This window comes from Otolemur garnettii, unplaced genomic scaffold (assembly GCF_000181295.1).
Source record: "Otolemur garnettii isolate 467f Iridium unplaced genomic scaffold, OtoGar3 scaffold00128, whole genome shotgun sequence".
NCBI classification, from domain to species: Eukaryota; Metazoa; Chordata; class Mammalia; order Primates; family Galagidae; genus Otolemur; species Otolemur garnettii.
Genome location: NW_003852523.1, coordinates 5,254,346 through 5,278,295, shown reverse-complemented (window position 1 = coordinate 5,278,295; position 23,950 = coordinate 5,254,346). Strand labels below are relative to the sequence as shown.

The 23,950-nt window shown below is 58.0% G+C and overlaps 1 protein-coding gene across 1 annotated transcript in view; it reads right to left on the bottom strand.

Moving 5' to 3' along the window:
* Positions 1 to 2,678: 2,678 nt before the first annotated feature.
* Positions 2,679 to 23,950, bottom strand: part of COL6A1 (collagen type VI alpha 1 chain) — a 22,015-nt gene continuing 743 nt past the window's right edge. The window contains exons 2-35 of the mRNA XM_003798099.3: positions 22,674 to 22,803; positions 21,167 to 21,367; positions 19,019 to 19,178; positions 18,553 to 18,681; positions 18,453 to 18,473; positions 18,279 to 18,299; positions 18,157 to 18,201; positions 17,244 to 17,297; positions 16,723 to 16,767; positions 16,601 to 16,627; positions 16,053 to 16,079; positions 15,918 to 15,962; positions 15,579 to 15,632; positions 15,320 to 15,382; positions 15,069 to 15,131; positions 14,918 to 14,971; positions 14,791 to 14,826; positions 14,432 to 14,494; positions 13,370 to 13,432; positions 8,478 to 8,540; positions 8,225 to 8,287; positions 7,828 to 7,878; positions 7,598 to 7,633; positions 7,223 to 7,285; positions 7,030 to 7,095; positions 6,680 to 6,715; positions 6,346 to 6,382; positions 6,066 to 6,074; positions 5,592 to 5,725; positions 5,367 to 5,476; positions 5,084 to 5,267; positions 4,817 to 5,000; positions 4,270 to 4,299; positions 2,679 to 4,141 (exon numbers count right to left, since the gene is read on the bottom strand). Coding sequence (XP_003798147.1) covers positions 3,519 to 4,141; positions 4,270 to 4,299; positions 4,817 to 5,000; positions 5,084 to 5,267; positions 5,367 to 5,476; positions 5,592 to 5,725; positions 6,066 to 6,074; positions 6,346 to 6,382; positions 6,680 to 6,715; positions 7,030 to 7,095; positions 7,223 to 7,285; positions 7,598 to 7,633; positions 7,828 to 7,878; positions 8,225 to 8,287; positions 8,478 to 8,540; positions 13,370 to 13,432; positions 14,432 to 14,494; positions 14,791 to 14,826; positions 14,918 to 14,971; positions 15,069 to 15,131; positions 15,320 to 15,382; positions 15,579 to 15,632; positions 15,918 to 15,962; positions 16,053 to 16,079; positions 16,601 to 16,627; positions 16,723 to 16,767; positions 17,244 to 17,297; positions 18,157 to 18,201; positions 18,279 to 18,299; positions 18,453 to 18,473; positions 18,553 to 18,681; positions 19,019 to 19,178; positions 21,167 to 21,367; positions 22,674 to 22,803 — 2,990 coding nt within the window. The 3' untranslated portion in view covers positions 2,679 to 3,518. The remainder of the gene's footprint in view (positions 4,142 to 4,269; positions 4,300 to 4,816; positions 5,001 to 5,083; positions 5,268 to 5,366; positions 5,477 to 5,591; positions 5,726 to 6,065; positions 6,075 to 6,345; positions 6,383 to 6,679; positions 6,716 to 7,029; positions 7,096 to 7,222; positions 7,286 to 7,597; positions 7,634 to 7,827; positions 7,879 to 8,224; positions 8,288 to 8,477; positions 8,541 to 13,369; positions 13,433 to 14,431; positions 14,495 to 14,790; positions 14,827 to 14,917; positions 14,972 to 15,068; positions 15,132 to 15,319; positions 15,383 to 15,578; positions 15,633 to 15,917; positions 15,963 to 16,052; positions 16,080 to 16,600; positions 16,628 to 16,722; positions 16,768 to 17,243; positions 17,298 to 18,156; positions 18,202 to 18,278; positions 18,300 to 18,452; positions 18,474 to 18,552; positions 18,682 to 19,018; positions 19,179 to 21,166; positions 21,368 to 22,673; positions 22,804 to 23,950) is intronic.

Here is a 23,950-nt window from a genome sequence, read left to right as displayed (position 1 = left end):
AGCTCAACACAGGATCGCAGAGTGAAGGAGGTGTTCACAGTGCATGCACCCAGGAGGTGGGGACTCAGGACCACAGAGCCCTGAAGGGCAGGCCCAAGGGGTGGAGGGCTCTGGTCAGACAGGAGAACTGTGGCAGTGGTTTGTGCAGGGAGAGGCACAGACCTTCTGTACAAACTGGAGAATTCTGATGAATGCACCACTGTGCCACCCTCACCACCATAGAACCATCTTCATGACTCTAGAGAGGTCCCTGGGCATTTCCCATTGTCTATATGGAGGTGATTGCTACTCTGACTCTTGCTGCCACCGGTCAGCCTCCCTGCTCTGGAGCCTTCAGTGAGGGGTGCCCTCCCTGTGGCGGCGGCACCACACGCATCCATCTGGGCCTGCCCTGGGTGGGTGAACTGCACTTTGCTTACCCACGTGCCTGCTTTGATGGATCTGAAGCCGCCATAAACATACTCATGTGTCTTCTTTGGACTCAAGAGTTCAGTTCTTGCCCTTGGCAGACTCAGGTGGGGTTGGGTGGGGTGGACTCTGCCCCTTGCCTGAGATCCTAAAGGAGTTGGATCCTATCAGCTGCCCACATCCTCACAGACTCTACTGTCTGTCTAATCTTAGCTGTTCTGGGGGCATGTCGTAGATCTCATTGCAGTTAGACTTGAACTTCCCTGAGGAGGTGTCGAGGTGCCTCCGTTCTCCAGAGGACTCAGAGTGTCACCAGAAGATGCTGAGAACGAGAAGCTTCCCAGAAGGTGGTGCCAGGCCAGCCAGATGGGGCTTGGGGGGGCATGCTGGTCCTGTGTGGTCCTGGGACACCCGCAGGCCAGCTCTCCTCAGCTGGAACTGAAACAAATCCCAAGTGTCCAAAGTCACACCAGGAAGTGTTCTTTCTGTAGATGCTAGGTGTAGAAAATGTGTTAAAAAGACCAAATGTGGGTTGTCTTAAATATGAATGTGGCTAATTTCTCTGTAAAGAGCAAAGATGATTGGGGCTAAAAGTGTGACCCCATGCTGTCTGTGAATGTGCATTTAAGACAAAGTGTCTCAGAAGATGGGTGTGAAAGGAGACAGGTGGGTCCACAAGGTATCCACAGAAGGGAACAGGGCTGCAGTGCCTATGTCATCCAGAGCGCAGTGCAAAGCCACACAGGTGGGCCATATTCTCCTGTGAAGATGAGGCTGACAGCCGAGTTGAGCAGTGTGGGCTACAGAGTGCGCTGCAGCAGTGCCAGGCAAGTGTGGGCAGAGGAGAGACTGGCGTCCCTGTGGCCTCTGCCCCTCACACATAGGGGACAGTGGCCATTCACAGAGGGGCCCCGTACCTCCCCAGCACTGGGTGATCCACCCTGGTACAGGATGTGGCAGGTCTCCCAGAGGAATCCCAGGTGGCAGAGTACACACTCAAAAGAGCAGGTGGTACAGCCCCTTCCCCGGGGAAGACAAGCCAGGGAAGCCTGGGGGTGGAATTGGGGGACCTGTGAGAAAGGTGAGGTTGAGGAGGAGCCCTGGAGCAGGATCTGGGGGGGGGCCCGAGCCTAAGGGCAGACCTGGGGAATTGGGGACCGTGTAGGGCAGGTAGTAGGGAAGGGGGTCCACAAGAGCATGCAGGAGAGAGGCTGCCTCACCCTCAGGGCACTCTGCAGCCACCTCCAGGGCCCCCTGCAGCCACCTCCAGGGCCCCCTGCAGCCACCTCCAGGCCCAGGCTCTCTCTCAAACAACTGCCTCTTCCAAGGCAGCCTCTGGCCTCCAGCTGAGCTCTCCTGGGCCACATCCTGGCCTAGCGCTATGGCCCAGGGGCTGTACTTCTGCTCACTCCAGCACACAGTGAGGGGCGGCAGAGCCAGCTCAGGTGAGTGGCTCGAGATCACATGGCTGCACGAAGTGGGAAGGAGCTGGATCAGGGAGAATAGGCTGGAGTGGCTCTGGGGGGGACTTCAGCTGGTCCCTGGGGAGCTGGGCAGAGAGACATGGATGCTGTGTGGACCTGGTGCAGGGTGTGGCCCATGGGATGGCTAGCCAGGCGCCTCCCGCCCACAGCAGCTGGTTCCTATCATGTGGCATCTCCAGCAACAAGTTGTGTGAGAGGATCTGGGTCTCCCCCCAGGGCAGGAGGATCGCTGCCCCCTCCATCTGCCCATCCCCCACAGCCTGACCCCACCCTCCCATTCAGAGCTTGGAGAATAATGTGCAGCCTCACATTTCTTTCGAGGCTGAGCCTCTACTCTCCCTGCAAACCCTCTCGGAGGCCTGAGGCTGCTTCCTGTGCTGGGATGAGGAGGCTGCCACATCTGCAGGCCTCACTCTGAGTCCTCCCAGGACATCTCCCCACAGGGCCTATGGGATCCCTGACCCCTTTTGAGAACCAGGCATGTGTTTTAGCACTACAATGTGAGGCCTGGCATGGGGCCTTTTGGGCTTAATCTTATTGGATCTGGCTGGCACCAGCCAGACCTAGAGACCTTGTTTGCTTGAGCCTGCAGCAGGAGTGGGTGGCCTTCATGTCACCATGCTTCCCTCCAAGGAAGACGAGGCCAGAGGTGTTAGCGTCCCTCCAAGGGCGGTCTTCTGGGGCAGGCAGGGAATGGGCACCAAACTGTCCCTGTTCTGCCCTGAGCCTCCCTACAGAGTGTGGGGTGCATGCAGTTGGGGCCTTAACTCACTGGGAAGAGACCACTGAGAGGAAAGTGAAAACTTTAATTTGGAAAAGTCATGGACATGGACACAGTCAAGAAAAAACACAGGAAGAAGTAAAAATAAAAACTAGCACATGAAGAGGGTCTTCAATGAAATGTAGAACAGATCACGATTTTAAGGGAAAAGAGCTTGGGATTATTTTGTCACCAAATGGCTCTGTGTCCTATCTGCTAACTTGAGGGGCCCTCGGGAGGGATAAGCACCTTTATTCTGGAATTTGAGGCCACCAGCGCAGAGAGCCACCGTCCTCTGCCGCTATCAGAAGACGCTGGTCCTCACACCAGTGGCAGCCCAGGGTTACAGGAGCCCAGACCACAGGTTAGCGGCTAGAACCTTGCAAGGAGTTTTATCAGGGTTCACATCCTCTTGACCTTGGCTTCCCACGATGAGACAGAGTCACCATCTCAGAATTAACTAGTAGAATTTTCTTTGGGTTCAGGTGCAAGTGGAGACTCATGTGGGGTAGTCAGAGGAATGACTGAGGGGGAGGTGGCCCCTGAAGGCCTGGAAGGGGGAGGCCATGGGTGGGTGTGGAGCCTGGGCTACAGCAGAGGAGCTCCGAGGTGCAGATGTTGTCATGGAATGGGATGTTGGCCATGGGGGAGGCACGAATCCCAGCCAAGCAGCAGATGCAGGTGCCCAGCTTGGGGTGCACCAGGCGGACTCTGGGCAAAGCACACAGCACATGGTATGCACCACAGCTTTTCAAGCTTCTCCTTTAAAATAAAATCTAGCTGGCTGGTTGGGAAAACTTGCATCACATTTCGCTTCCTGTTTTAGTGATAGGGACAGGAGGGCTGGTGGTGGTGTGACCGCCCCACTAGCCTAGTGCCACCTTCCTGGAGACCGTCTGGTGGAAGACGCCTCGCAGCAGGGCCTGGTAGCTGGGCACACGGAACAGGTGGCGCTCGCCGTAGGCCACGTCATACTCGGCCGTCTTGCCGGTAACCAGGACACGGACGTGGGGCTCATTAACCTGACGGCCTACCACCACCACAAAGATCTCGATGCCTGCCCGCTGGGCCTCCTGAACGGCCTTCTCAATGGCCGTGGCTGTGGCACCCTGTGAGTTACCATCTGAGAAGAGCAGCAGCTTCTTCTTGGCTGCACCAGACGAGGCCTCACGGTAGAAGCGGGTCACGTAGCTCAGGGCGTCATTGACATCAGTGGCATCATTGAAGAAGTCCATGCCGTCCACCACGCTGGCCAGTGCCGTGTAGTTCTGCAGGAACTGCAGGGCCGCACGGTCTGGCCTCTGCTGACCAGTGCTACTATATTGCACCACCGAGACCCGCACGTCATGGGAGGGATCCGTCCTGTCTGCAGCCAGGAAGCGCTCGGCCAAGCGCTTGGCAAAGCGCTTGGTGGTGTCAAAGTTCCGGCTACCCACGCTGGCTGAGCCATCCAGCAGGATAGTGATGTCAGCCGGGGAGGAGAACGTGACTATGGGAGAGAGGGGGCCATCAGCTTGTGGCCTGCACACATGCCCAGCTGCCCTCACCCAGTGACTCCCTGCTCACCAGACCCTCTTCTAAAAGACCTCCCTCACCCTGGGACCCCCAGGCACTCACTCGGACAGGTGTAATCTGGACACTTCTTATCTGAAAAAGAGAAAATCCACATGGTGTGAGCCCTGCTGTGCCAAGCAAGCTGATGGGTGCAGACACTGCTGCTCCCAGGGAGCTGACCGCATCACCCTGGCCTCGTCCCTACTTGGCCCATCCAGCCTCCACCAACTCAAAAGGAGACATTTAGAGATGACAGATGGCCCCCAGCATTGTTCTAGTCCTCACACCAACCTAGCCTTGACCCCTTCTGAGAATGGGGAGACTGAGGCTCAGAGAGTGGAAACGGAGGCCCCAGCTCATGCGAGCAGATCTCTCTGTCTGCCACCCAGCGGCCCATATTCTCAGGTGGCCCCTTGGGCTCTGTGGCCAGCCCCTGCAAGGTGTGGGGTCTGCCTGCCTCTCTCTGAGCCTGGCAGGTCCTGTGAGCCACACGGGGCAGGCTTGCAGGGCCGGCCATGGCAGCTCTCGGCTCCTGGGGGCCATGCTGTTCCCTAGGCTGGAGGACTGTGCCTGAACACGGCTGAACAGCCTGGTGGACCATGGTGCCCACCTCTGCAGATCTGGGCTGTGACGTTCTTCAGGAAGGCGTCTTCCAGAAGCTCTGCGTAGTTCTCTTTGACCAGTGAGATGCCAGGCCGGCCCTGGGCTGAAGGCAGGCCTTGGCAGGAGATGACGTTGAGCTGGTCGGAGCCCGGGACAAAGTCGAACACATCCTTAATGCCCACAGAGACCACCTGGGGGGACAGGGATGTCGTTGGTGATGCTGGGGAGGCTCCTTGTCCCCGGGGTACCTAAGTGGGTGGGGCCGGTGCCCCACCTGGATGCCAGGGTCGCAGAGCACATTGAGGGGCGTGGTGTCCCGCTGCGTGTCTGAGCGCCCGTCGGTGATGACCAGGGCGATGCGGGTATTCTGGGTGGGCGGAGGCAGCCGGTCCCGGGTGTACTGCAGAGCCTCACCTGTGAACGTACCCCCTGCCATCCACTGCAGCTTCTTGATGGCTCTGGGGAAGGGTCAGGGCCGGGTCAGGGCCAGGGCCAGACCCACTGCAGGGGCAGGGGCAGGGGTCAGGGTGTGCTCGGGTGCCGTGTGGCACACTCACTCCTTGAGCTCCTGTGTGTTCCGGATATTGGGGTCCCGCAAGTCCACGTGCTCCTGCATCTGGTTGTGGCTGTACTGCACTACACCTGCATGTGACTGCCCCGGCTCAAACTGCAGGGTGGGCGCATATCAGGCCCTGCACACGGCCTCCCTGGCTTCCCTGGTGCTGACAGCTGCAGTGTCTGAGGGTGCCATAGCTCCAAACCACCCTTGGCCGGGGGCTCACCTTGACCAGCTCATCCCTGCTCAGCCGGTCAATGACCTTGGTGATGAAGTCCTTGGCGATTTCGAAATTCTGTAGGCCAATGCTCTCCGAGCTGTCCAGCACGAAGAGGATGTCGATGGGGCCACACGTGCATTCTGCGGGGTTGTCAGGGCTGAGCAGGGCACTTCCACCCTCCTGGGGCACCCCCAGGACCCCGTCCCATCCCTGGAGCCCGTGGAGGAGAATGGATAGAGCGGGCTAGGGGCTTGGCTTCTAGTCAATGGGGATGAGACCAGGGGATGGAGGGGCTAAGTTGGCACACTGGACCCCAAGGGCTGGGCACAGGCCCAGGAGTGGCAGCAGAGAGCAGGCAAGGGGACCCCACTGCTCTGCCCTAGGCATGAGGATGTGGGCTCGACTCCATCATTCACAGGGGTTACTCTGCTTAAAAATTTAAAATCAGTGACATTTTCTGAGGCAAAAAGTGGTACTCACCACAGCAAGCTGGGGAGAGAAGAGAAAGAAAACAAGAGGCAGTCAAGCCCTGTGCTGCTCTGACGGCCAGGTCTACAGGTGCCTGCCTCCTTACCCAGGCCGCCCCACCAAGGGCAGGGTCCCCAGCGTCTCTGAGGCCTGCAGGACCCAGCACAGTGTGGTGAGGGCTGCCCCCACCCGCCTAAGCCTTTCTTGTGGGGCTGGGACCCCAGCTGGAGAGACCCTCCAGGGGCAGAGTGGCAGGCGTGGCTGGAAGTACTCTGAGAGCAACGATACTCACAGCACATTTTCATGATGATGTCCAGAATCTCACACTCCTGGGGACGGAGGAAGGGACACTGACACTGAGGCATGGCCCTTCTCAGGGGGCTCTCACTTCACAGGTGTGTCCAGCCCTGCCTGTTTGACCCTGCTGTGTTGCAGATGCCTGGCATGGCTACCGATGAGGCTGTCACATGTCCCCCCACCACCCCTGGCATGAGACACCCCCGACCCCTTTCCAGAAACACCCCCATGTGTGAACAGCATCTGCGGAGCCTGTCACCACCGTGAACCCTATCCCGCAGGACCCCAGGCTGCATCAGCCCTGAGGTCGTTTGCCGACCCCCACTTACATCTGGCCCGGGTGGTCCTGTGTGTCCTGGGGGGCCCTGTCCAAGGAAGCACAGTAAGCACTGGGCTGAGGCTCAACTGCATCCTGAGTTAAGTCCGCGACAGCTCCCAGCCACACTCCTCCACCCTCCCGCCAGGGTCCCATGAGGCAGAGATGGGTGGGGACCTGGGGCTGCTCTGCTCTGGGTGGCTGTCCAGGTGATGCCTAAGGACTAAGGTCTGCTGGGCTGGACTCTGCTGCCTCCCACCCCAGGGACCCACCTGCAGCCCATGAGGCCAAGCCTTCCCATCTCCTGCTAGCTGGCCCTGACTCTCCTGCCACCTGGGGGCCTGGCTGGCCATGTCTACCTACCTGGGGGCCTTCAGGGCCACGGTACCCCTTTGCTCCTTTGGCTCCTCGAGGCGAAACATCGTTGTTCTAGAAGGAGACATGATGTGTCGAGGGGCCCAGCCATGCTGCCCATCCTCCCTAGAAGCTCAGGCCTTGCTCCAAGGAGCCAGGAAGTAGGCCTTGGGCCTCCCCCTGCACCCAGCCCCACACTCACATCATCTCCAGGGTCCCCAGCTTCTCCCTCATCCCCCTTGAGGCCAGGGTAGCCCTTGGTGCCCTGTGAGGACAGGAGAGTCATGGGTCAGTGAGGTCATAGTGCTTTATTTTCTTTGTAAGAAGCAAGAGTTTTAAAAGGAAAAAATAAAGATAAAAGAGGCACTCGTACCCCCCCATACATGTTTCCTGGGGGAGAAACTGAGGCCTAGAGTAGGTCCATGGGACCACCCAGCCCTCCACGTGCCCAGAGGAAGTGCAGGTTCCCAGGCACACTCCAGGCAGTGTAGGACACTCCTAGACTCCAGGGGAGGGAACATGTTTGCTTGTGAATTGTTTGTGCTGTGAGCAGAGTTTAGTTGGACGGTATACTCACATTTGTCCCAGGAGGGCCCCTGCTTCCCGGATAGCCCTGTGGGTGGGAGGTAAGCAGTCACACCAGGCCCCACGATGGCAGGCCCCAGGGCTGCTCCGCCTGGTCAGTGTGTTCCCAGGCCAGCTGGTAGTCCTGGTCCAGCCTGCCCACCCAAGAATATCCACTGGCTAAAGAGGGTGCACAGACAGCATGGGGTCACCTGGGGAAGGTCAGTTCCCCAGGGCACTTACGGGGAAGCCGGGGAAGCCCTCAGTGCCATTCCCGGCGGGGCCATCTTCACCCTGGGGACAGAACAGAGCAGAGCTGCTATGGCCCTCTGGTCAGCCCAGGCCTGAGATTCCCCTCTGGTCAGTTCAGGCCCAGATGTCTTCTGATCAGCCCAGGCCTGGGAGCACTGCAGCTGTAGGGCCCCCCTGTTGGCCTGGAAATTGCCCCACCCCCACCCCCCCGCTGACCCTGGAGCAGGAGGGGTCCTGGCTGAGATGCTCCCATACTCAGGTGTTGCTAAGTGTGATCAGGACTTGGCACTGCTGGGGGAACACTCCTGTCCAGTCAGCCAGACCCGCACAGCCAACTTCTCCCCAAGGCTGGCTCAGCACACTGGGGCTCATGCTCATGGGCACTTACCCTTTCTCCTGCCAGCCCTGGGTCTCCAGGAGGCCCAGCAGGTCCTGGGGCTCCTCTGGGGCCCTGAAGAGAGGAACAGGGGTCACTGCTATGGGTGACACAGGCTCAGTGCAGGGAGGGCGGGACAGGAGGGGGATGCTATGGGGCCAGGGAGTCCCCAGAGGGTGAGGGGCTAGTGCTGGGCCAAGAGAATGGGCCTGGGGGACCTCATGGATGTCCTCCCAGGTGCCAGGTAGTGGGTCAGGGTGCTTACCTCAAGCCCTGGGGGACCCTCATCACCTCGGTATCCCTTAGGTCCAATGGGGCCGGCCTCACCCTGCAAAAAGATTGACACACCCTACTGGCCCCCAGGCCTTACCAGTCCCTCTAGCCCAGTGGTTCTCAACCTTCCTAATGTCACATTGTATTTTCATTGTTAAAAAGGGGTGGCGACCCACAAGTTGAGAACCGCTGCTCTAGCCTGAGTCCTGGCCAAAGCACTGTCTCTCCCCTCCTTCCCCACGTGATCTGAGGGTCCCCAGCACAGGGGCCCATCATAGCTGTGGAGCCCTCTTCCAGGTGACTCCAGGGGTTGCTCACTGGGACCCCAGGGATCACTCTGTTCGGTTAGGTCATGGTGCCAACATTGATGGTGCAGCCCACTCAGATTTCTGCCGGGGCCTCTGCTGGGCTCTACGTCACAGACCAACTGCTCCTTCTGCCTCCCATCAGTGAGGCCCCAGACTGGCCCTCACTTGGGGCCCCTCTGGGCTGTGCCTGGCCTGATGTCCCCCAGACTTCTGTGACTTCTATAGACTGAGCTTGGCCTATCACTAGACCCTTCTCCTACCATGTCCGTGTTTCCTGAATCCTCTGTGGGGGCTGAGTTTCCAGAGCTGACCCTAGACCACCCTGGGGTTCTGCTCCCACAGTGCAGTGGTAAGTTACCTGGCCCCAAAGCACCTCACTGACATCTCAGCCATGCCCAGGGACAGAGGGCAGGTGCACCTCAGTCCCCAGGCCACCTGGCCCTGCGGTGCCCCACCAGTCTTGAGCTTGGTTGAAGGCCTATTCCCCGGCCCTACCATCAGTTTGGTGCCTCCCTTTCCTAGCTGGTCCTGCTCACAAATGTCCACAGCCTCCCTGTCAACTGACTTGCTCCTCGAGCAGCCACGTGGCACTTGGAGTACTGCTATCTCAGCCCTGGCTGTGCGGTGCATCCAGCTCCAACTGCTACGCCCCTACATAGGGCACTGTCACATGCCTTGGGCAGTGTTGGCACTTGGCATGCTGGCCATGAGGAGGACCAGAGGTGCAACCAACTTGGTCCCCCGAGACGTGCCTCAGGAACATGGAAAGAAGAGACAGGAGGGAGGATGCCCTCTGTCCCAGTCAGGGGAACGGCAGGTGAGAGGGCACACATGATGGGCACCTCTGGTCCTCATGCACATCCCCAGACAGGAAACAAGGAGCCCACTCAGACCAAGCCTAAGGACAGTGGGAGCCCAAGCTTTGGGCAGAGAGTCTCAGAGCTGCAGCTCACCTGGCTCCCTGTTCCCAGCTCCCTGGGGCCCAGCCCCCAAACCCCACTGTGCTTCGCAGGCAGTTCTGATGTCCACATGGAGCAGGGAGGCCAGCAAGGGCTGGGTGCACAGCACGAGGGCTCCCTATTTCTTGGGTTTCTCAACTGCTTTGGGGGGGGGATTTCGAAAAACACATTTTGCAAGAAACCTCCCTCATGGGCACACGGGTATGGGGCCTGAATGCTGCTGGGGGCACGGTGGCAGTGGGAAGGAGGGCTCAGCACTGAAGCCAGAGCCCTGGGGGAGGCCTGAAAACCAGTGTCCTGGTGGGCAAACATGGGTCCTCCGCAGGTCCAGCCCAGCTTTTCAGGGAGAGTCCAGGTGGACCACTGTCCATCTTAGCCATGGAGCTGAGTCAGGGTGGCACCGTCCCTTCCCCAGAGCAGCAGCCCAGGCCCCTCCCAGAAACTTGATCCTGGAGGATCCAGGGGCCATGCAGCCCACCAGGAGCTATATGGCCAGGCCTGGTCACAGACTGGTCTCTCTTCTTCGCAACTCTGTGATAGTCACTTTTTTTTTTTTTTTTTTTTTTGCAGCAACTATGATTACTTTGAAAACTGAGCACATGAACAGGCAGGGTGTGGTCAGAATGTGGCACAAATCTCAAGGTCTAGACACAGTCACTGTCATCAGAAAGCCTGGGCTTTGGTCTTTTGTGCTACCAACATCTTGAACAACTTCCTAAATGGTGCTGCAGGGGACGATGGGACCCATCATGAGGAGTTTGGAACACCAGTCCAGTTTATCCTGGGGTGCTGGCCCCTCTGTGGGGTGCCCAACACTGCCCCTGCAGTACCTGCCTGGAGGTGATGGCCTCTTGCCTGTTTGCTGGGGTTCCACAGAACCAGCATTTGAGGACCACTCTGGAGAAACCTGGGGAGATCCCCAGCAAAGCCCAGAACCTGGGCCCAGTCTCCTTCCCACATCCCACTGTTGGCTGCATCCTCATCCACACCCAGGCTGCAGCCTTGTATTGTCCGGGGCACAGCCACACAGGAGGTCAGCTGTGAGGACTAGAGAACCAGGGCTGCAAAGGGCAAAGAGGACCAGAGGCCACAGTGCATGGTGCAGTCCTGGGAACGTGTGGTTAGCCTCCCTGCTCCTGCCAGGAATAGCACACAGATTCAGCCCTGCAAGCACCGACCACCCAGACCCTGGCCTGGCCCTAAACCATTACACACTATTTTTAATAGCCATGTAACACAAAAGACAAATTAGCACACAAAAGCATGAATTCTATTTGTGTACAGAAATATAAATGTGATTTGTGCTATGACAGCCTCCTAAATGTCCCTGGGTCTGCTAGTGTGACCAGTGTTTGAAATAGGTGCCCTGTCCAGAATCTGGTCTTGTTTTCTTGTTTGCAGTGAATCCATGGCTGCACACACTGGACAGTGAGGCTGACCTGTCCACAGAAGCAGACCTCCCCAAGAATGTAGACTGCATAGCCTCGAGATTCCAGAGGCTTCCCTGACCAAGGAGAGCAGGCCAGGCCTGATAGTAATACCTACTGTGAAGTCTCAATAATTATAGTCATCAGAGCTGAGGAAGAAATAGAAAGATGAGAGGCAAGCAACAGCAGTTTCAGAAGGACACACATGGAGAAGAGAGTTTGAGACATGACAAAGATGCTTTTTGACCCCCGCAGATGGCATCTGGAATAGATGATGTTGTGACAGCCGGCCCAGTGTCCACAGAGGAAGCAAAGCCAGACCCCACCTCACCTCCATACTGATAAAATACATTTCCAGCAAATAAAAGACAGAGTGAAATTATAATACTAGGGTGAATGTGTGGAGACTCTTGTGAAGACCAAACAACAAGCCACACACAAAGTAAAAATGGAGGTGGCAGATTTGAAAAGATATCTGCATCATGGCTAAGATCCTTGCGTGGGTCAGCAGGAGAAGCAGAGTGCAACCAGGAAGGGCCTGGAGCCAGTCACACAGGACAGAGTGTCCACCCAAGGGCACAAACATTATGTTTGAGGTTTAACAACATCTTCTGCTGGGGAACAGCTAGGTGGTATGTGGGTATAGGCTCTATTTTCCACTCTTAGCGGGGAAAGAAAGTTGGGGCCACTCTTTTAGAGAACTATTTGGCAGATATCAAAACACACATGCACACACACACACACACACACACACACACACACACACACCTTGTTTGCCCCAGAAATTCTGCTGTAAGAATATATCTTTTTATAGCCTTAGAAGTATTTCAAGATGGACAGATGATGGATAGCAGGATGGATGCATGATGGATGGATGGGTGAATGGATGGTAGACGGATGGGTGGAGATATGAGTGGATGGTGGATGGATGGATAGATGGATGGATAGGTGGTGGGGAATGGATGATAGATGGATGAATAGGTGGGCGGGTGCATGGATAGGTGGATGGATGATGAATGGATGGACATGTGAGCAGGTGGGTGGATGGACATGTGATGGGTAGGTGGGTAGATGGATAGGTGGGTGGGAGGATGCCTAGGTAGATGGGTGCATGGATGGTTGGATCACGTGTAGGTGGAAGAAGAATGATAGATCCTTACTGTACCCATTTGTCTAATTGATGTTCACCTGCCAGACTAGTCTGCAACCCACCTGAGAGCAAAAGACTGTGCCCCCTTAGGGCTCCCTCTCCAGGACAGCCAAGCTCCTGAGCTGGTCCTGGATTTAAGCCAAGGAGCTGTTCTCTACCATAACGCAGGCCTAGCCATGAAGAGCTGACATCATTGTGAGCCCGTGGTGACCACCACACACCTCAACTGACTGCACGGTTAGGCCACATGTTCTCCGCACAGGGCCTATGACCTCTCATCACAAAGCTGTGAGGGCTACCCGGAACTGCTGTGACCTCTTCCACTGGCTGGTGTGGGGTGTGTGTCCTTCCTTTAGCCCCACATGCCCTCCCCTGGGTCATGGACCACCACTGGGGGGGGGTGTAGGGAGGCTGAGGACATGCTGGGGCGTTCTCTAGGGACAGGCTGGGACCCTGGAGTCAGGGACCACCTGGTTTGGATCTTCCTCTTCACTGAGCCCATGCCCCTCCCATCCGCCACATGGTTCTGGAGCCTTCCACTGGCTCAAATTGCCTGGTTCACCTTCATCCAGTCTCACCTGCAGTCCCAGATGCACAAATGCCAACTGAGCCTGGCCCTGAGGTCTCCAGTGGGAGGTAACCCTCCCCCAGCCAGGATCTCGAAACTCAGTGCTCCCTCCAGGCTCCTCCTGGGGGTTCCCTCTCCTGCCCTCCCTACACCCAGCTGCTGTGCCAGGTGTCCACACTCCCACTGCCCTTCTCCAATATGCACCGGGAAGCAGCCACCCTAGGGGTCAGAGCCCTGGGGCAGCATGTGGTCTGCTCCTCCATCTCTGAATCCTGGGGACCTGCAGCTGAGTGTCGGGTGCCACAGGAACTGGCCCCCTCCAATGTGCACCCAGCCTGGCTCAGACTGCCCCCAGCCCCTTGCAGCTGGCTGTGCCGTGGGGACATGTCCCTGACTCCCAGACCCAAACCAGCTGGCTCCAACTGAGCCTGGGACGCAGCTCTGCACCTCCACAAGACAGTGGACTTCCTACCGGGTCTCCAGGGACGCCAACAGGGCCTTCCCTTCCCTGGTCTCCTTGGGGTCCAGCTTCACCCTGGAGAGAGACAAGCCTGTGAGTGTGGAGGTCAAACCATGTGGCTAGCCAGCTGTGTGCTCCCTGGAGGAGGACAGCTGCTGGTGGTCAGCAAGAAGAGGTCAGAACTGGGAAGAGCCACTCTCTACCCTAGGGGCTGGGCTGGCCTCTCCCTCTTGACACTGTCCCTCTCCCTGCTTTATCTCATTTTTACCAGGACAGAGGCCCATGTGCATGTCCATCAGAGTGGCTGGCATTTTTTCAGGAGGCCAACAGCTGTCCCTGCATTTACTCCCTTCTTGGTGAGATTCACTAATGGGGAGACTTGGAGGGGCCCTGGACTTGCCTACCAGCCTCTAAGCTCAGAGCTTCTGGTAGCCAGCCTTCCTCTGGCCCCTGTGCCCAATGTGTCACCCAGGGATTTGCTGGCCTCAGAGGAGTGACATAGAAGGGGATAAAAGTCACACCATTCCTGTCTCAATGTCTCTCCAGCACAAGAAGCTGGTTAGGGCTAGTCGAGACAGTTGTGTTACAGGTAGAATGGTGCAGCTGAGTGTCACCTGAATGAAGGTGTGGACCTGAACACGACATACGCCATACACCACACACCACAGTAGGGCTGCTGTGGACCCTGTGGACATCCTCACAGGCTACAAAGCTTGCCGAGCTGTGTAAGAGGTGTGATTTTTTTGGGGGAGGGGGATGTTTCCACAACACAGTGCTGGCTGTCAATGATTGGGGGGAGAATCCTTTCCCTGTGTCCCTGGGGACCTCTGCTGTCCTTGCCTGGGCCCTTGCTGACTCACTGACCCTGGTTAGAGGCCTGGAGGGCTGGAGCGTCCCACCCACTGCTGCCACTGTGGGGGATTATCTTTATTTGAGAAAGCAGGAGGGAAGGGAAGGGGCTGGTCAAATCTAGGCACCAAAGGGGTAGTTGTGACTCTGAGGGTCTGACCTCTGGTGCGGTGTCTACCCACCCTGCCCTGGGCATGGGGCCCAGCTTAGGAAGGGGTGACTCACTGGGTCTCCTCTTGGCCCCCGCATGCCTGGGGTCCCCCGGGGTCCTCTTTCTCCAGGGCCACCCTAAGTGGACATAAGTGGAGGGATGAAACTGCAGCCACTGGCATCCACGTCCCAGCAGGACACCTGGGCCATGCTGTCTTGCCATGTTGTTCCAGCTGCTCAGGCCCAGCCACCTCTAGAGGTTGGGCTGTGACTCCCCGCCCCCCACCGCCCGCACCATTGCTAGAAGTGAAGGCGAAGAGACCCACTTAGTGCCCCACAGGTCAGCGCCTTGACCTCCATACCAGGAGGGCCAGACTGGGCTGCACCCACAGCGTCCGAGGTCAGGACAGGAGAGCCATCCCCCATAGACTCACCCTCTCTCCGGGGGCACCATCTGGTCCTGGGTTCCCCTGTATCAAGTGGAAGGAACAGAAGCATCAGTTTGTGTGTGAACCCTGCCCTGTGGCCCCAGGGAGGTGCAGGCTCATGGCAGGGGCTCACCTCGTCACCAGCTTCTCCCTTCTCTCCTGGAGGTCCAGGGTCTCCTGGCTGACCCTGGGGGAACACAAGGGCAGAAGTGGGCAACCAGCTCCCTGACCCCAGGTGGGGCCTGGACCCACCAGCATCCCCTGGGGACCATGAGTGTCCTCACCTCATCGCCAGGCGGCCCCGTGTTCCCAGGTCTCCCAGCTTCCCCATTGGCTCCAGGTTGGCCCTGTGCAAGATCATAGGGTCACAGGAGCTTGCTCCAGAGGTGTAACCCTGGAGGCCACATCTAGGGTGCATCCTGGGGTGACCAGCAGTCCCCTGTCAGCCTGCCTCACCCCAACATCAGCAGCTCTCTGACGGACACTGCTAAGGATTTCTGAATCAGTGGACAAGCAAGCCCCAGGAGTCACTAACCTTTTCTCCCTTCAGTCCAAAGGCACCAGCATCTCCCTTGGGGCCGGGGGGTCCTTGAATGCCCTGTGAGAGGATGCACCATGACACAGTCACCCCAGTGGAGGCCACTTGGCTACGGACAGGCAGCATTGGGCCGTGCCAGGACAAAAAAGCAAACATGGCACAGCCTGAGGGCGCTGCACATTAGAGGCAAGGTTTGGGCCAAGTGTCACTTCTGAAAACCCATAGTCTGGAATGTCAGTGAGAGAAAGTGACTCACATCCAGTCCAGGTGAGCCCTTGCAACCAGGCAGGCCTGGATACCCCGTCTCCCCCTGGAAAGAGAAAGAAAATGGCAAAATCAAGTTGGCCCAGTGGACAGCTCAGCCTTTCAGCCTTGGCTCAGCTGTCCTCTTCCAGGAAGCCTCTTCCCACAGACACTCTGAGCTCAACTGGGTGGTTCAGGGTCCACTGTGACCTGGGGCTTGACAGGAAATACCACAGCAATGTCTCCTGACTTTGTCTAGCCTCCCCACCCTCAAGCCTCTGCCTGCCCACCATCATTGCCCCTGGCTGTGTGGCCCAGACCCTAGGTCCCAGCTCCCTAGCCAGTGGGTCACCTTCATGCCGTCGACCCCATCGATGCCACGTCTGCCCTTCTCGCCCTGTGAGGTAGGAGGACAAGTTAGGTCCAGCACAGCCCTGGGGCTGGGGCTGACAAAGCCCTCACCCTACCCTCATCCCACTCCACTCACCTTGTAGCCCTTGGGGCCCCTGGATCCCTGTAGAGACAGAAAGGGGTGACAAGTGGTTCTCTGTTTAGCCCCAGGGCAGCCCCCACCCGACTTGGGTTCTGCATAGCAGATTGGAGGTTGGGGAGACAGGTGTAGCCTGGCTCAGGCCAAATGGAAGGGCTCCTGGTGAATGCAAGCTAACCCTACCCCAGCCCAGGGAATGTTACCCACTGCAGAGCATGTGGGACCAGAGACTTGAGCAGAGCTAGGGAGCAGGGCCGGGCAGTGCTTCAGGTGTCTGTGCCATAGGGGCCCTACTCCAGGTAGGTAGGGTGACAGGTGCCCCCACTGCTCCTGGAGCTGGCTTCTTCTCAGCTAGCAGCTGAGGGACTTCAGGGACAAGCTTCCAGTGACCATCCTGGTCCTCCCAGACGTGGGGTGTGACAGCACAAGTAAGGGTGGGAGTATGTCTGGCTATGTCCCCTGCTGACAGGGCTGTGCCAGTGATGACCACTGTACAGTCCAGGACACCTTCTACCCATAGCAGCCCTACAGCTGGCCTCACTCACCTTCTCCCCACGGCTCCCTTTTTCTCCCTATACACCAGACAGAGGAGGAAGAAGACATCATTAACACCAGGTGGGGAGGAAGCTGCAGACAGCTGCTTGGCCCAGGAAAGAGAGACACTTACTTTCATCCCCTGGTATCCGACTGGTCCAAGGTCCCCAGGTCTTCCCTGGAACACAGAGGAGGGAATGGTTAGACATCCCTGGAAGGGGAAGAGGCATCCCTGCTGCCCCACACCCTCCTTTCAGCTGGTGAGAGAGAGAGCAGCCTTCTCCAAGGGCCCCACCCAGCCTTGGGGTCTCCAGGGGGTGCTGGGAGAGGGGGCAGAGGTTTATGGGAGATCGGCCAAGGGGCCAAAGCAGAGGCCTTGCTGTGACTGGCGGCCTGAGCCCCCAGCCACTTCCCCCTGGGTGCAAGCAGGGTCTGGCTGAGGTCTGTGGAGGTGGGTGCAGGGGCTGCAGTGGCTGCAGGGGGAGGGGCTTGACTGGGTGCATGTGTTGGAAAATTGGCTGTGCCCAGCTGGCTCCCACCCACAAGGGACAGGCACTCAGAAACCATCCCCCCTTTTGGAAGTTTCTGCAGCCCAGTTCCCCCAGCCTCAGGTGTCATAGCACCCCCTCGCTCCCCGACGTATAGGGCACTCACCGGGTCTCCAGCTTCTCCCTTCTCTCCAGGAAGCCCTGGCTTGCCGCGCTCTCCCTAGAACAGAGTGGATCAAGGTCAGGGGACATTCCAGTCTATTTCAAAAACTCTGGTGAAGGGAACTGCTACTTGCTCACAAAAAAGGGGTTTTTAAAGATTTTCATTTAGACTTCAGAACTCCTGGGTTTTTTTTTTTTTTTTTAATTTTTTTTTTAATTAATTAATTTTTTTTGGTAGTTTTTGGCTGGGGCCAGGTTTGAACCCACCACCTCCAGCATATGGGGCCACAGCCCTACTCCTTCGAGCCACAGGTGCTGCCCCCAGAACTCCTGGGTTTTTAAGGTACCTTCTGCTGGCTCTGGGTCTGTCTGGAGTTTGGGAACCCCACGGTGAGCATGCTTACACCCTTATGTGCCAGTTGCTCTGGCCCTCGTCTGCACTGGCTTCTGGGGGCATAGGTGGGGCACAGGCAGGGCACAGGGGCCAGCACAGAAACCCACTCTTGAGCCTACAGCTGATGGAGTTGACAGTTTTTAAAAGAAGTCAGAAATTTGACATTCAAAAGTAATCTCCCAAGTTGTAAATACTGGCAACTAATTTTAGTTTTCAAAATCATCTTATGTGAGCCACACCTGGTCTGAGGTTTTCATATCTCCCAACCTGACCAGAAAGGTCACCTAGAGGCTGTGGGTCAGTCAGTGGAGGCCTCACTGGCCTCAGCCTCCCTTGTCAGCCCTAGGAGCCCCTACACGCATGGTGCCTTGCTGGGGGTCCTGCCACCTGGACTCTCCCCCTAGGCCAGCAGCTGCTTAGGCACTTGGGTGTTTAGGAAGCCGAGGCTGCCCCCCACTGCCATACCTAGGCTGAGGCTGCAGGATGACCCCCCAGAAAGAACCACACAGGTGAAGCCACTCACCTCATACCCAGGGTCGCCCCGGGGCCCAGGAGGTCCTCTGGCTGGCTGCAAGACAGGGGGGCCAGGTCAGCCCCAGACACCAATGGGGCTGTGGGGCATGGGGTGAGTGGGGTCACACTCACCTGGCACTCATAGGAGCAGCACTGGGGGGAAGAGGCACCAGACATGGGTCAATTGGAGAACCACAGACACACCCGGACACGACCTGTCCCCTGGATGTGAGCCTGGACACAGACACACACCAGGACCTAGGGGTTGGGGGTAGGGTGTGGGGTGAGCAGGAAGAGGCCTCTTACCACTTGCTCCACGTTAGTTTTCTGGAAAGTGAAATGGGAAAGTGGGTCACTCCCTGGTCAGGCCACAGCGCCCCCCACCCTTCCCATGGCGGGCACTCACAATCATGTCTGCGATGGTCTCTATGGTCTGGCTGATGACCTCTTCGGCATCGCGGCTCTGTCCCCAGTCAGCTGCGGTGAAGTTGCGCCGGTAGGAGTGGTCCGTGGCGATGATGCTCAGACGAGGCTCCTGGTGGTGGTGGAGAGTGAGCTGACCAGCCTTCCCCATGACCCTGTGCCACACCCCCAGGGCACAATCCCCACGGGCTTAAGACAAGGCTGGCTTGGGTTGCCCAGACTCCTCGGCAGGGAGGGATCTGCCAATCTTGGTGAGGCTGGCTGGGGTGTGTCCTCCTCCCCAGACTGAAAGAGGGTCCCAGCAGCTGAAGGCCTTGAAATGGACACTCTGTGTGCCCATGTACCCTGGCAGGACCCAGTTGAGGACCTCAGGCAGGACCATGCGCCATCTTCCAGGGGGGAGGGGAGCAGCTGTGTGTTAGTCCTGAGGGTGGGTGAGGGGCTCCTACCAGGTGGTCCGGTGTGATGGCCACTGAGAAGACTTTGATGCCCAGGTGCTTGGCCTCGTTCACGGCATCCTCCAGGCCTCCGCATGGCTCCTTGTAGCCCTCCAGGGGGTGCCCGTCGGTCACCACAATCAGGTACTTGTTTTCCTTCAGATGGGAGCCCCTGGATGGGGAAGCAGCATGAGATCTGCCCCGGAGGCTCCCCTAGTTCAGGGTCTCTCTGATCCCACAGAGACTGGAGGTGATGGGGCAGGGCCCCAGGGAGGCCCAGCCTGGTCTGGGAGGGATTTTCCTGCCACACTGTTGTAATTGTGGGTCCTTGCTGGGCCCAGCTGCACAGGGTTTACAGGGAAGAACCTCACAGCAGGAGTCAATCTGTGGGAGTCACTTCTCTGGAGAATGCTTCAGAAAATGCACAGGCTCGCAGGGGAGGGGAACAGGCCTTCTACACATGCCCCAGGAGGGACAGTTCCTGAAGCTCTCTGGGACCCAAACCCCTGAAGAGTGAGTGGATTCTGGGAGTAGCCACGTGCAGTTTGCCCAGCCAAGTTGCTGATTCATTCTGCCAATAGTCAAACTGAAGCCTTAAACAGAAGGCTCCTGGGCACCTGGAGTCGTTGATGTTTGCAGGAAACGGGTGTGATAAGGACACCACAGAACATTCAGAGGGGCTTCAAATGCAAAAACTCTGAAATTAGGGAGAAGGACAGGAGCAGGAAAGAAGGGCCACCATCAGAGAACACTAATGTGTTCCCAGGAATGCACTGGGGCACAGCTCATCCAGGATGGAAGTGCCAGGACCCCACACGGCCAGGGAGGGCCTAGCCCAGCTTTGCAGCCCAAGCCTCTCCCAGCCACAGCTCGGCACCACTCTGCAGTGAGAGGGACTCAGCTGCAGAAGGCAGCTCGGCCCCTAGTCACAAGCAGCAGAAGGAAAATTGGTTCTGGAGACAGGACACTTCTTATCCGGGACTAGCCTCGAACCCACTGGCTCTGGCGTCTTAGGGAGTGGGGCTGGGTAGGGACACTCAGCCAGGGAGGGGCAAGCTGCTCCTTCATCCCAGCACCATGGAACCTCAAGTGCCCAGGGAGTCAGCCATTCTGAGAAGAAAGCCCTCAGTCTAGGCAGACCATGCGAAAAGGAAAATGAAAGGAAGCTGCTGGCTTTGGTTTTGGCAGGATTTTGTTTGAATGATACCAGCTGGCTTGGTGTTTATGCTGTGCCTGGAAAACCAGTCTAGGTCTCTGTGTCTCCACCTGTCTCTGTCTCTCCTGGTTTCTCTCTCTGTCTCTATCTCTAGCTCTGTCTCCCTCTGTCTGTCCATTCCTCCTCTGTCTGTTCATCTCTCTGTCTGTTCATCTCTCCATCTCTCTGTATCTCTGTCTCTCAGTCTTTCTCTGTCTCTCTCCCTTTCTCTGTATCTTTCTCTCTGTCTCTCTCCATCTCTCTCAATCTCTCTCTGTCTCTCTCCATCTGTCTCTGTCTCTGTGTCTCTCTCTGTCTCTCTCCATCTCTGTCTTTCTCTGTCTCTCTCCCTTTCTCTGTATCTTTGTCTCTCTCCATCTGTCTCTGTCTCTGTGTCTCTCTCTGTCTCTCTCCATCTGTCTCTGTCTCTGTGTCTCTCTCTGTCTCTCTCCATCTCTCTCCGTCTCTCTGTCCTCATCTCTCTCCTTCTCTGTCTCCCTCTCTCTTTGTCTCTCTCTGTCCTTATCTCTCTCTGTCTCTCTCCATCTCTGTCTGTTTCTCTCCATCTCTCTCTATTTCTGTTTCTCTGACTGCTGAAGTCAGTTCTGTTTGGCCAGAGTCTGGCAGTGACTGGGGCATCTCAAGTCCTCTTGCCTGTGGCATCATCATTGATCAGAGACACAGTGGCTCAGTCCGTGGAGGGATAGCGGGTGGAGAGTGACCCCTGGGAGCTCTGGGCAGGCTGGGCAGTGGTCAGAGAATGGCTGCCCCTCCAGGGCAGGTCTCTGGGCATCTGAGGCGCCAGTGCCTGACTGGCCAACAGGCAGCCCAGGACTGGCCAGAGTTTACCGTCTGCAGAGTGAGTCAGATAGGCCTATGGCCAGAGCCAAGTGGTGGACCTGAGCCCCCCAGCCAGGCTGCACAGAGTCAGAGCCAGTGTGGCTGGTGGCCGTGGGGCCACTCACCCGACCAGCAGCTCCTCCAGCCCCTTCTTGATGGCGCAGTCGGTGTAGGTGCCCTTGCCGAAATACTTGACAGCATCCACGCTGGCCTTGAGCTCATCGCGGCCGTCGGGCATGCGTGTGAGCCCACGGATGATCTCCACCTCATCACTGTAGTGCAGCGCGCCTGCATTCCACACCAGGTTGCGGTCACATCGATAGTACCTGCGGGCCACATGGCAGGGGGGTGAGGCCAAGGCCTTGGAGACCCATGGCACTCTCCCTGCTGTTGTCTGAGGCAACAGTGTTACCTGTGTCCCAAATAGACAGACAGCCCAGCCCTGGCTACAGCCCTAAGAGGCAGCAGCTGGCTGGCCCCAAGGCTGGACTTCCCAGGCCCTAAGACAGGTGGTCCCTGCCTGGGAGGGCCAGGCCCAGTCCAAAAGTGACTAGGGTGTCCCCATCCTCAGGCCCTCCAGGAGGAGCTGTGTACGTCCATGGTTCCTGCTAGAGGTAGGTGGGTGAGGGTAGGGGCGAAAGGGGATCTGAGCAGCTTCCTCCCTGCTCCCAGGGCACTGGGGCCCAGGGGCCCAGGGGTCCACGGAGCTTGCTCTGCTGGGCCTGGGTGGCCCTGCCTGGCATGCAGCCCACAGTGACAGAGACTCCTGCAGTGGTGTGAACAGCAGATGCACTACAGTGACCCCACTCCATTTCCCATGTGGGGAAATTGAGGCATTGGGAGCCTGAGTGAAGAGGCTGAGGGCCCCTCAAAGAGACCCTGGGCAGCATCCACACCTGTGCCCTTCCTTCTCCACTTCATGGACCTGGGCATTGGCACTAAATTTGAGGATTCTGGTCCCCAAAACTCCGGCCTTGAGCACCCCTTGGGGAAGGGTCTGCTCTGACATGGCAGGCCCTACTGTTCATAGCCTTCTGGTGGCTGAAGGCTAAGGTCCCCGGTCAGTTGGCAAGCAGTGTCTGGTGTGGGACTGAGGTGGGGCCTAAGCTCCCATGCCCCCCACCTAGGACCCACCCCTAACCAGTGGAGGGGAGGGGAAGGGGAGACTGGGGGGAGGGGGACATGCAATGGGTGGGGTGGGGTCTTCTCTATGCCACGCCCCTGCCTCAGCCACATTGTCCTGGCCACACCTACTTCCCTGCTCCCTGGTGCTGAGGCTTGGATGGAGGACTGAAAGAACAAAGGGGGCCATGCCCCAAACCCAGAGCCGAGCCTGGTTGGCCCCAGAGGCTGTGGAGGTGATGCCCTCCCAGGCCCCCAGGCTGGGCCAACTCCATAAACTCACCCAGTTTTTAGGGGGAGCCGCAACCTGCCTTTTGCAAAGGGTTCCCCACTCTCAGCACTGCTGCCTCAACCCTCCTGCTGATGGGGTGGCCCTGGCCTTAACCATGTGAACAGTGGGCAGAACTGGCCCTTCTTTGGTGAGAGGGTTGAGGCTGACCCCGCCCAGGCCTTGCACCCCACCCCAGAGGCTCACAAGAACCTGGAGCAGGTCCAGGCTACCCCACCTACCTGTCCCTTAGGCTGTCGATGAAACGCTTCGTGAAGGACTTGACTTTGTCCACTAGGGCCCCATACGGCTTCAGCCTCAAGGCCACACTCTCAGAGGTGTCCAGCACAAAGAACAGGTCCACAGGGCAGTCTGGGCCAGAGAAAAAGGGCAGCCCTTGAGCTTAGGCCCTGTGCCCCAGCAGACTCAGGGAGACCACCACGCCTGCCTGGCCCAGCTGAGCCCCCTCTAGCCATGGACAGGTCAGCTACAGCCCAGTGCCAAGCATAGGGGCAGAGACCCTAGCTCTGCTAGAATTAGAACAGCCTGCCATAGCCAGCCCCCAAAAGGTAGATAGGTGAGAATGCTCATTAAATTTTCAAGTTGGATTTGAAACTTCTAGGTGGCACAACTTTCTTAAAATGGAGAGTGAGAACAGGTAACTGAGTTTCTGGTCATCCAGGCAAGGGATTAACTGAAGGAAAGAACAGTTTCTGCCCACCAGGGCGGACACTCCACATTCCTAGAGAACGGAGACCCACAGCATTGGTGGGCTTCCCCCCACCAGTGGGCCCCTCCTGAGTTGTCAGCCTGATGTCCCCTGGAGGATATAGACACTTGAGGGGACATGTCTGGAGGCATCACTGGGGGACAGCCAGACACTGCCACCACCTTGGGACAGGGAGCTGAGCCCTGGTGCTCTAGCAAGCACCCTGCTCTGCAGTCTCACGGTCAGGGCCAGGACGGGTCCCCCTAAGGCCCCTGCTCTGCAGTCTCACAGTCAGGGCCAGGACGGGTCCCCCCCAAGGCCCCTGCTCTGCAGTCTCACAGTCAGGGCCAGGACGGGTCCCCCCAAGGCCCCTGCTCTGCAGTCTCACAGTCAGGGCCAGGACGGGTCCCCCCAAGGCCTCTGCTCTGCAGTCTCATGGTCAGGGCCAGGACGGGTCCCCCCAAGGCCCCTGCTCTATAGTGTCACAGTCAGGGCCAGGACGGGTCCCCTCAAGGCCCCTGTTCTGCAGTCTCACAGTCAGGGCCAGGACGGGTCCCCCCAAGGCCTCTGCTCTGCAGTCTCACAGTCAGGGCCAGGACGGGTCCCCCCAAGGCCCCTGTTCTGCAGTCTCGTTGTCAGGGCCAGGTTGGGTCCCCCCAAGGCCTCTGTTCTGTAGTCTCACAGTCACGGCCAGGACGGGTCCCCCCAAGGCTCTTGCTCTATAGTCTCACAGTCAGGGCCAGGACGGGTCCCCCCAAGGCTCTTGCTCTGTAGTCTCACAGTCACGGCCAGGACGGGTCCCCCCAAGGC